The sequence below is a fragment of the Ipomoea triloba genome, chromosome 11, assembly GCF_003576645.1.
Source record: "Ipomoea triloba cultivar NCNSP0323 chromosome 11, ASM357664v1".
Classification (NCBI taxonomy): Eukaryota; Viridiplantae; Streptophyta; class Magnoliopsida; order Solanales; family Convolvulaceae; genus Ipomoea; species Ipomoea triloba.
Genome location: NC_044926.1, coordinates 5988926 through 6000770, shown reverse-complemented (window position 1 = coordinate 6000770; position 11845 = coordinate 5988926). Strand labels below are relative to the sequence as shown.

The 11845-nt window shown below is 34.1% G+C and overlaps 1 protein-coding gene across 3 annotated transcripts; it reads left to right on the top strand.

Moving 5' to 3' along the window:
* Positions 1-3058: 3058 nt before the first annotated feature.
* Positions 3059-9993, top strand: LOC115996779 (exportin-T-like). 3 transcript variants are annotated; one of them, XM_031236186.1, is made up of 16 exons: positions 3072-3167; positions 3265-5169; positions 5285-5374; positions 5481-5570; positions 5975-6079; positions 6408-6467; positions 7024-7086; positions 7164-7259; positions 7528-7692; positions 7940-8113; positions 8208-8273; positions 8349-8447; positions 8806-8952; positions 9044-9203; positions 9297-9345; positions 9451-9993. In XM_031236186.1, exons 2-14 carry the CDS (start codon positions 3445-3447, stop codon positions 9128-9130), a joined length of 2967 nt encoding a protein of 988 aa, XP_031092046.1. In that variant the 5' UTR covers positions 3072-3167; positions 3265-3444; the 3' UTR covers positions 9131-9203; positions 9297-9345; positions 9451-9993. The 3 variants fall into 3 exon arrangements, with proteins under 3 accessions (XP_031092044.1, XP_031092046.1, XP_031092045.1); XM_031236185.1 differs by having other exon boundaries at positions 3078-3145; XM_031236184.1 differs by having other exon boundaries at positions 3059-5169.
* The last annotated feature ends 1852 nt before the right edge of the window (positions 9994-11845 follow it).

Sequence of the window (11845 nt, the reverse complement as noted above, 5' to 3'; positions counted from 1 at the left end):
AATAAGACAAGATTACAAAAATACAATATTGCACAGTGCATGTGATTTGTGACAATAGAAGACTTTGGCATCGACTAGTGCTTTTGAGCCACCACATATGAACGAAAGATGAGTTTGGAAAGTAAGATGGAGATTGGGATTATTGGATTAATTGATTAAACATATATGCTTATCGAGAAATTAACATTTGTGTTGATTAGTTGATGAATTTTTTATATTTACAACTCTTTTTGTAAGTATCAAATATTTATTTTTTCACGCACCTTATTGAGTGATTTAATTTTTCTGTATTCTTTTCTTCACTTATATCGTAAAAACAAATTGCTTGAATATTTTTGTTATTTTATAGTTAGTTAGTATTCATGTCGTGTTTAACATTATTAGATCATCTATAACATGTTGCAACTCTAACTAAATTGGTCTAAGTAATTAGTTTGATTTTTTTTGAAAACAGTAGTTAGTTTGATAATATAAGTTTTCAAGTTCAACTCATTGTGAGAGCAACACCATGAGAGACAAGCAACTTCTCTGTTCAAAATAATGTTCTATCAACATATTTCAAGTTTGGGAAGAACCAAATAATGTTCTATCAACATATTTCATGAATGGGCAATGCATTTTTTTTAAAGTGAATAAATGTCTAAAAGTGAAATTAACTTGTTGTCTCATCATGAGTTTCGAATTAATTGCATAATGCAATCATAGCAATTTTAATTGTAGTTATCGGTTATTGTAGCATTATTACAATTAGTCATACATTTAAAATTTTTTGTCACATTATATTATTAAATATAGTCTTTAATGGTACCATGTTTTATTAGAAGTCATTCAAATATTACACAAATGTTACTATATTTTAATTAATATTACTTAATTTCAATTGATATGTTATAATTTTATACACACACATATTTAAAACATTTAAGTCAATTATGCAATATAACCCCAACTAAATAAGTTTTACATGTTTTCAAAAAAAAAAAAAAAGTTTTACATTCTCATAATTTCTTTGTATTGTCAAAACGGGTTGGTGGGGGCAATGTCTCTATCTAAACTAGCCTAAAAAATGGCTACCTCCCTTGCCAAAACTCATAGTTCGCCTTATCAAATTCATATATAAGAAATTAAATCTAATGAAAATTAACTAATAAATACCATAATTAATAGTTTAAATAAACATTAACATAACGTTTAAAAATCAATAATAAGTCTAGATAATCCAAATTAAATTATGTAAATTTAAAAGTTCGAAATGCTAAAATTTAAATAAAAAATTATTATTTTTGTTATCATTATTAATATTAATATTGATGATTAACTTGACCGCTTGTGGTGGACGACCAATGTAGCTCCTCGCCTCTTGGTGGTCTTATAAATCCCAACATGTCCTTGCTTTATTATGTGTTGGACATGTTGATCTAACTAGTTACACATGTTGTGACAATTTAAATAATTTTGACTAAATATACAAAATATTCTTACATTTATGTAATATTATATGACTTATCAGAGCTAATATTCGACATGTTGTCAACTGAACGCCTCGTAAGTGCTTTAAAAATAAGGTGATTCAAACTATAGTCAACTCAAGACCTTTAGTTGTATAATTAATTTTAAGCAAAAGGCTTTAGAATTGCAAGTGATAGACTAGTTCACACAGTGTTAAAATTTTGGTATATTTGTGAAATTTTGTTTGCTTATTGAGTGTTATGACTCGATATTTACATTTTTTCTTAACTTTAGTTAATGGGAGTAAAGTCGATAGCTTGAAACAGTGCCAAACCCTACTTCCATTGTCATGAATTCTTGCTTTTATAACTAGATTAGTTTATATACACATTAATTTATATTATGTAATAAATTGATTATTAATATTTAAAAGGTTAGTACTACCATAAGCATAATCCAAAAACAATTGTGAAACAAAACTTGAAATAAATTGTTTATTTGATGATTGTTGTAGGTCAGTAGAAAAAAAAAGCCTAATTTCTCTCTAGTTTTCTCCTTCTCTATAGCTTATCTTTCTCCGGTCATCTTCCTCTCCTTCCGGTGGTCGCCGCCTCCCCTTGTTTAACGGAGGCGGCGACCGTTCCCTTTTTCCTCAGGCTCACCGGTCATCTTCCATCCCTCATCGCGCCTCCGCCTTCAACCACTGCATCCGTCATCGCACTTCCATCTCGCACCATCGCAGCAGCTTCTCCATCTCTTATCATCGCAGCTCATCCACCTTCCACCACCGCAAAGCTTCCCCACGCAATTGCTCCGCCATCCTCCTCCGTTTCTCTTCTCCTACGCCGATCTCCCTTTTTTCATGTTTTTGTATTCCAAATAATACACCACTTGTTGGTGTTATTTTATGGTATTTTATTGTTGGTGTTTATTTCTTGTACTTTGTTGCTTCTGCATCTATTTGCAGTTTTTTTGTATTTCCCTCTCGTTTCTTTGACGAGCTTTTCCCTCTCGTTCTATTGACGAGGTTTGTATGGAGCGTGATAAGTTTGTTATGGTCATGGCTTATGTAATACTCATCATGAGCGTAGTAGTTGACAATTGTAATATGCCTCTTCTGAACAATGATACGCAGTTCAGTTCAGTCGGTAGGATGCCCACTAAAGAACCGATCAAATACACAAGGTCGGAAGTGTACCTTCTGTTGGGATTATTGTCTATGGACTTCAGTATGGATATGAAGACTCAGGTGGTATACAAGACCTCACACCCACGAAGAGGCTTGTCTACATTTAGCAAGACCATCAAAGAAGCCTTAAGGTCCTTTAAGGATCACAACTTCATATTTGTAAAACAGTCTGCGAATCAAATATTCATTAGCTTAACTAGAAAAATTATTTTTATGTCAGATTGCATGAAATATCTTATCATTTCATTAAACCTTATTGTAATCGTTTCTAATACTTATTAATGAAGTTTACCTTTCAAAAAAAATTGTTTATTTGATTTTATTTTTTTATTTATGATAAAGAAGTGGGGAGATTATTATGATTTTTTGGGGGATATGACTTATGAGGAGTATATAAGATTAGCTGTTGAAAGCCTCCATCTTTCCCCTATTCGTCTTTCTCAGCCTAATCTGTTTCCAAGTCTCAAAAGACTTCACTTCAGAAACTGCTCCGTCGAATAAGGAACGGTAACAATCATCTATCCTCTAGGTTTTGCTCCATTCATCATCTCTAAAACCCTAACTAATCATATTCTCCAACAAATTTTGCATCCATATTTAATTTATTCATTCACAACCTCGTTCAGGTAAGCACCGAACGATCTCTCAATCGAATCCATTTTTTTTGCGCTGTTAATTCTCGATTCCAATCGCCCAATTTGCTGCTCCGAACAAATAAAGAGTTCATGCAAACAATTACAGTCCTCTAACGAAAGTTGGGCGTTCATCTATTGGTCAGTGTGAGGGTTTAGGGTTTTGGGACAGTGATGGATGATCTAGAAAAAGCGATACTAATAAGTTTTGATGAATCCGGGAGTGTGGATTCGATGTTGAAATCACAGGCGATTGCATTTTGCGGACAAATCAAAGAGTCCCAGTCAATTTGTAGTATATGTATAGATCGTTTACGGTTTTCGAAACTAGTTCAGGTCCAGTTTTGGTGCTTGCAGTGCCTCCATGATGCACTTCGAGTTCGGTACTCGTCAATGAGTTCCGAGGAGAAGTTGCTTATTAGGAAATCGGTGTTTTCTATGGCTTGTTATGAGACCAGTGATGATATGAACTTGGTGAAGGTTCTGGATGGCCCAGCATTTATAAAGAACAAACTTGCTCAAGTTTTTGTGACTTTAATTTACTTTGAGTATCCATTAACATGGCCTTCTGTGTTTGTTGACTTCTTGCCAAATCTTAGTAAAGGTGCGGTTGTTATTGATATGTTTTGTCGAGTTTTAAATGCTATGGATGATGAGTTAATTAGTTTGGACTACCCGAGGAGCCAAGAGGAGGGGGCGGTTGCTGCACGAGTTAAGGATGCAATGAGGCAGCAGTGCATTGGTCAGATTGTTAGGGCGTGGTATGATGTTTTGATAATGTATAGGAATTCTGATCCAGATTTATGCTCTAGTGTTTTAGATTCTATGAGGAGGTATGTTTTGTGGATTGACATTGGGTTGATAGTCAATGATGCATTTGTTGCATTGTTATTTGAGTCAATGTTGGTTGATGGCCTGCCCGATCAACTCCGTGCTGCTGCTGCTGGTTGTGTGCAAGCAGTAGTTTCTAAGCGCATGGATCCAAAAGCTAAGATCGCACTTCTGCAAAATCTTCAGATAAGAAGGGTATTTGGTTTGGTAGTTGGTGACAGTGATTCTGAATTTGTATCAAGCATTGCTTCATTGCTTACTGCTTATGCCACTGAGGTTTTGGAGAGTTTCAAGCGGATAGACTCGGAGGATGGAAGAGCTGTCTCTATGGAGTTGCTGAATGAGGTTCTGCCCTCAGTATTTTATGCTATGCAACATTGTGAAATTGATGAAACATTCAGTATTGTGCAGTTCCTTTCAGGTTATGTTGGCATGATGAAGAGTCTTTCTCCATTGACAGAAACACAGCTGCATCATTTAGGTCAGATACTGGAAGTCATTCGTACCCAGATTCGCTATGATTCCAGTTACCGCAGTAACCTTGATTTATGTGACAAAATTGGGAAAGAAGAGGAAGATCGGATGGTTGAGTTCCGCAAAGATTTATTAGTTCTACTTCGTAGTGTTGGACGTGTTGCACCTGATGTGACTCAAATTTTTATCAGAAACTCCTTGGTTAGTGCCGTTGCATCTAGTGAGGATAAGAATATTGAGGAGATAGAGGCTGCACTTTCCTTATTTTATTCCTTTGGCGAATCAGTAAGTGAGGAGATAATGAGAACTGGAGGTGGTCTTCTGGGAGAGCTAGTGCCAATGCTCCTTTCAACAAAGTTTCCGTGCCACTCTAATAGGCTTGTGGCATTGGTGTATTTGGAAACCATAACAAGGTATGTGAAATTTGTTCAGGAGAGTACACAATATATACCCATGGTTCTGGGTGCCTTTCTAGATGAAAGAGGCATACACCATCCAAATATTAAAGTGAGTAGACGAGCAAGCTATCTTTTCATGAGGGTTGTTAAATTGCTTAAAGCAAAACTTGTCCCATACATAGAGACCATCTTACAGGTATTACTTTGACATCCTTTTGCTCTATTTTTATGCATGAAAGGGTCATAGAGTAGTCTGAATGAATTTGATTTTTGATTATACACACTCATCTAAATTTTAAATTGCTTTACAGAGCCTGCAAGATACAGTTTCTCAATTTACAACCATGTCTTATTCTTCTAAAGAATTTTCGGGGTCTGAAGATGGTAGTCACATCTTTGAGGTAAATGCTAAGTTTCTGGTACATTACTAGACTGATATTGATTTGAGCTGTTTCTCAACAGTTCCATACTGATGCCTCATTGGTCTGACATTGTAACATTTCTCAGGCAATTGGTTTATTGATAGGGATGGAAGATGTTCCACTCGAAAAACAATCTGAGTATCTCTCTGCTTTGCTTACTCCTCTTTGCCGGCAGGTCAAGCTTTATAATCTATATAATGCCTTGTCTAGCATCAGAAAGCCTCCTTTTGTTTGTTTATCTATTATTTTTATGTTCACATGTATGTTCATATTGCATGCCACACAAATGGGGTAGTGTGTGAGTGCCTTTATTTATTTATTTATTTTTATATTTTGAATGAACTTATTTTGGAGGTAGCAAATTTATAATCTTGATTATGTACATATAGAGGAGTCGTGGAGCGGGGTATATATTTGATATTTCTGGTTGCATATTCTCTAATTGGTTATTCAATTTTTGGAAGGAGGAGAGGGGTGGGGAATGGGGAGAGTTTCTTTATCTCTTCATGTTCTTTGCATGGAATTCAAGTCCTCAGTATGCCATCTTTACTAAGATTGACAGTGGACATTTTTGAGTAGGTGGAAGCATTGCTACTAAATGCCAAACTTCTGAACCCTGACGAGTCTCCTGGGAAGATTGTGAATTTACAGCAGATAATAATGGCCATTAATGCTCTCAGCAAGGTCATATTTTGATCTCTCTGACTTTCATTTGATATTTTCATACTAACCTATTTTTCTTTGCATATGTAGATTCTGTGCATTTCTTAGTGCACAAAACCTCTCTCCCTATCTCATATATGTCTCTGCTTGTTTAATACATAAAATATAAATATACGTAAATATAGCACACCTTTTTTTTTTTTTTCCCCTCAAATGATAGTGTCTTGTTCTTTAAAGTACTGCTCTATACTACCTGCTTGTCGCACTTTGTATAATTCCATGATTATGGTCAATGACAGTATTCCAACCATAAAGTTACTGAGTTCCTGTTGGTTTTATGGTATCTCAGGGCTTTAGTGAGCGTCTCGTAACTGCTAGTCGTCCAGCAATTGGTCTCATGTTTAAGCAGGTAGGTAAATTGTATGTGCTTATTTTTCTAAATATCAATTTTTTTTTTCACAAAGTCAACTGTGGTTTCAACTTTCAAGGAATTTCTGTTTCCTCCAGTTAAATATTTATTCTAAATGCACATGTATCTTTTACCTTGAAGGTCTTAATTTTGGACAATGCTTACATATAATTTTGCAGTAGATCAGTGCTTTAACATAATTTATTTTTCAATACGTACATTTATGTACCTTAGAGTTCCAAACTTGAATTTCATAGGTGTGTATATTTAACTTCTGTCTTTCTGGCCTTAATCTTTCATCCTATTTCTTTTAATGAGGAAAAAAGGTGTATTAAGGCATGTCTGATTCAGAGATCTTTTTAGCACACAGATTTAATACCCATAGATGTTATTTTTGGAAAAGATGAAGTAGGGTCAAATACTTCATGTCTCCTCTATTTCTACTCTTTTTTGCTAGATGAATTGTTAGTGACTCATTCATTTAAAATTGGTGTCCATTTACAGATATTTTTGTTTGCCCCTTTAGGCTGATGCTATTTCAATTTCCTTGTCCCAGACATTGGATGTCATGCTACAGATTCTTGACGTATTTCCAAAGGTAGAACCACTGCGGTGTAAGGTATGAATTCAATGATTTAGTTTATTAGTCTCTTTGATTCTCACCTTTTGGCTAATATGTCAAATTCTTTTGTCCAGGTCACATCATTTGTTCATCGCATGGTGGAGACTTTAGGAGCATCTGTGTTTCCTTATCTTCCAAAGGCACTGGAGCCTTTGCTTGTAGAAAGTGAGGTAAAAGATGCTATTTTAACTATTTTAAGTTTGATTAATCACAAAATCAAAAGTCTGAATATATTGGCTTATCTGACATAAGTTATCATCTAATTATCTTGTTTCTCTCAGTTTGACTATTTCCCCAATAAGCCGTGACATGACACTATGTTCTGATAATGTGTTTGTATATATATGCATTCGTATTCATGAGTTTGACTCTATACAGTTTATATTGCCACATTGATGATGCTAAGATTATTGGCACTAAATGCCTTGTACTTGGCAGCCAAAGGAAGTAGTGGGGTTTCTGGTACTGCTTAATCAGCTTATCTGCAAATTCAGCACAGCAGTTGGAGACATATTGGAGGAAGTGTACCCTGCTATTGCAGGTAGGGTGTTCAGTATTCTCCCAAGAGATGACATTCCATCAGGACCTGGTGGCAGAACTGAGGTATATGAACTTCTAAAGTAGTGTGCTGATTTTGTATTGTTGTGCTCTATTATCTTTCTCCTAGAGCAATAAAAAAATTTAATTGCTTGTTTCTTGCCAAAATGAACCTGTGAATTTTGTTCAATGAGCTTTTTGTTTTTGTTTTAATTTTTTTTTAATTATAATTATGTGAAAGCATATTGTTTGTGCATATGTTATGAAATTGGACTCTGTTTGCTATGTATCTCATGATGGCTTTGCTGCTTAGGAAATCCGTGAATTGCAAGAGCTTCAACGTATGTTCTACACATTTCTCCATGTCATTGCCACTCATGATCTATCATCAGTTTTTCTTTCTGCCAAAAGTCGGGTCTACTTAGATACGATGATGCAGATGCTGCTGTTTAGCTGCTGTAATCATAAGGATATAACAATACGGAAGGTGTTTACTCTATACTCAATAGTCATTTTTACTATTCACGTACTTATTTATTATAGTTAATAAAAGCTAGAATTTTGTAATTTCCTTTATTCAGGCCTGTGTACAAATATTCATCAGACTAATTAAAGATTGGTGCACCAGACCCTATGGTGAAGAGAAGGTAACTTTAAGATTCAATGCTTCAATGGGAACATAATTTTCCAGGTACTAAAGCATGAAGTTTTATTCTTTTCAGGTGCCTGGTTTCCAAAGCTTTATTATTGAGGTCTTTGCAACAAACTGCTGTCTATACAGTGTGCTTGACAAGTCATTTGAATTTCGTGATGCAAATACAGTAAGTTGCTATTACTCTGTTCAAATGATTGAAAGGGGTCATTCTGCATTAGTATATATATCATAAATGATTATGATATTTTGTCATTATGATAAATACAACTTGTTTCGACCATGTCTTCTTTTTCTCCACCGGGATGGATTATATATTGCTTCCTGCTTGAGGCTGCTCACTAGCTAATTTTTTTTTTTTTTTTCAAATAATAGTTTCATTTATGCTTTACATTATTCTTTCTCTTTCTCATTCATCTGGGAAGGGGGTAGGTTTATCTAATCAAATTTGATGTCCCTCTATTTTATTTTATTTTTTTTTTTATTACTTATGGGTTCCAATGGTTACCTTGGTTATTGTCTGGCAGCTTATTTTATTTGGTGAGATCGTATTGGCTCAGAAGATCATGTATGAGAAATTTGGCAACGATTTTCTTGTTCATTTTGTATCTAAAGGTTTTCCCAGTGGTCATTGCCCTCAAGATTTGACAGAGTTGTATTGCCAGAAATTGCAGGTAATTCTGTTTAACTTTGAAATTTATGTAGGAAATTTTAGAAATTTATGTTTTGTAGTCTCTTTTATTTATTTTGAAACTTTTTGGGCAGGGCAATGACATGAAGGCATTAAAATCGTGCTACCAGTCTATCATTGAAAATTTGAGACGTCAACAAAATGGGGCTTTATTCAGATAGCATTCAGAGAAGAAAATGGTCTATTAGCTGTACTCTTTAGATCTTTTGGTGATTGATTTTTGTTCACTCAAAGGTGTGGATATCTACTGTGCGCACTCTCACCTTTCATCTCACATAACTGCACATAATGTTGACACCACACTTATGGTACTAAATCTTATTGCAGGGTTCTTTTTATGTATATATCATTTGTTTTGATGTTCACGGACAGTGAGGTATGGACGGTTTGCATTTAATGTCGTTCAACTTCAATGCTATACTTTTTGTGTAATGATAATACTTAGATGGTGTCTAATTCATTGTTGTTGGCTGTCATATAGGTGTAAATTTGCGGAAGAAGTTTTTTGAATGTGAAACGTTAAGTTTGTCACTCAGTTTTGCTGCTCAACTGTCCAAGCTTCATCTAGGTTATCTACATCGCCTTTTTTACCAACCAACCCCACGCCTACACGCCTTGCCAATTTACTCTTCTCTCCCTGAGCGTGTGATATTTATTCCCTGTTCCGTTGGGTATCCCGTCCTTGAATTTTCCATATTAAGTAAAACAAAGTGGATTTTTTTTTGGTAAGGGCTAGTGAAGTAGTGAGTAGAGCTTTTTTGTTTTCTGTTTTCGTTTTTGTTTTGTGTTGTGGTTTGGGAGGGGGTTGGGTTCGTGACTTTAGAAAAGATTTTGAGTAGAGAGAAATAGGCACAGCCATCATCCATCATTCCAGAAGCAGGGTTTTAGTGGCACTTTGTGTTTTTGGGCAATTCCAGCAACTTTCAATTCTTTGTTTGTTATTGTTTTTCTTTATTTAAATAGATAAATATATAGACAGATGGTTGATTTTCAAAGATAGAAGATTTCATCTTTTTTCTCTTCACTTTAAAAAAAGTCTATTTTCATTCTTGGTCTCTTAGCTTTCTAATTATTTGTATTATTATTTTTATCAAACTATAACACACAACATCAATCGATTATTGTTAAACGAATAATTTGTGTGAGACTAACTAATTATGAAATGAATAATACTTTTTAGTTAAAATAAAATGTAATATTTTTACAATGTTACGAATACATAAAAAATATTGTTTAAGACCTTGTGTTCTAGTAGTACCAAGTCTTACTTCCATATGAGAGGTTGTGGCTTTGAGTCTTAGTGGATGTGAGATATTGATTTTTTGTGCTTTAGTATGTTGAGAGTAGTTATGAATAGATACTGAATTGTGCTAATGATGCTTTAAATATTATTATATTGATGAAAAACTTTACAATTCTTTTTTTTTTTTGAATACAATTGACCCTATTACATTGTAGTATCTGTTCATCTATACTTTTCTCAATCTGTTGAAGCACAAAGAGTCAATTTCGATATCTCCTCCACGCTCGAACTCATGATCTTTCATTTGAGAGAGGCCACTACATGCCATTTGAGCACAAGGTGCTTGGCAATTCTAAATAGTAGGGTTGCAAATGAGCGAGTCAAGTTTGAACGTAAGCAAATTTGAATTCAAGTTTGAAATAATTATAGTGGTTCGAGTTCAAGGTTATTGAGTTAAAAATTTATGTTTAATTCTTAAATTCAAATTGAGCTTGAGTTTTCATCAGTTATATTTTAGTTTGAGTTTTTTTTTTTTTTTTTTTCCCAAAGGTATACCTCTAGCCGACAGCCAGAGGATTGACTCTCGTCCTAACGGTTAGCACACTGAGTGGTAGGGAACTGATCAAATAGTTTTCTCCATTTACATGGGTGGGGATCAAACCCCCCAACCTCATATTTAAGGGATAAGGTGCTGAACCACCACAAACCATGTTGGTTAGTTTAGTTTGAGTTTGATTAGATATGTGTGAGTTTTTATCAATTATTATTTAATTCAAGTTTTCAATTATATATATATATATATATATATATATATATATATATATATATATATGTATGTGTGGGGCTTAACAAGCTAAAAATTTATGCACTTCAACTTCTTGATTACTTAAGCGTGAATCAATTTGTTTATATCCCTACTAAATAGTAAAAATGTTTACTTTTATTAGTAAAAAAAAAGATGGTGATTAAAATTATTATTTTAATACTGTTTTAGACATTTTTATTATTTATACAGTGATCATATTATATATGTCTTCAAATTTTGGAAGTAAACAAATTTGTATGATTCCACTTTGAGACCATAATTATCAGAATTCAGGAAGCGTGGGTATAAAATATTAAAATATAGTTGAACATAGAGAAATGCATTAAAAAGGGTACCTTTTAATTTTCAAACTATACTATTTGGTTGGAAGGAATTACAACCAATTGATGAATTGTAATTTATGGGATACCTCATGAATTGGGTTCCTTCCAACCAAATGCCCTGTTAAGGATGTTTGTTAAATACTCCGTAGTAGGTTTTATATTTGATGCGTTGATAAGAAGGTTCTGAAAAGGTGGAGATGAGAGTTTAGTTTTGTGTGAAATTGGATTTTAGAATTTTTTACCCACCAAAGTTCAGAGTTCAAATTAGGTGGCAGATGAAATGGATGACTGACTGACTGACTGAGGATTGCCCCATTTGAAACGGAAGAAAAGCCATAAAGAGATAAAAAGCTGGCGAAAATGATATATTTAAAATAGTTATTCTCTATTTCTATTGATGAGTTCTACTATATGAACTCCCATTTTATACTCTTGACGTGACAAGACATGATATGTTATCTTCATCCTGTGAGTCCTAAGAAAA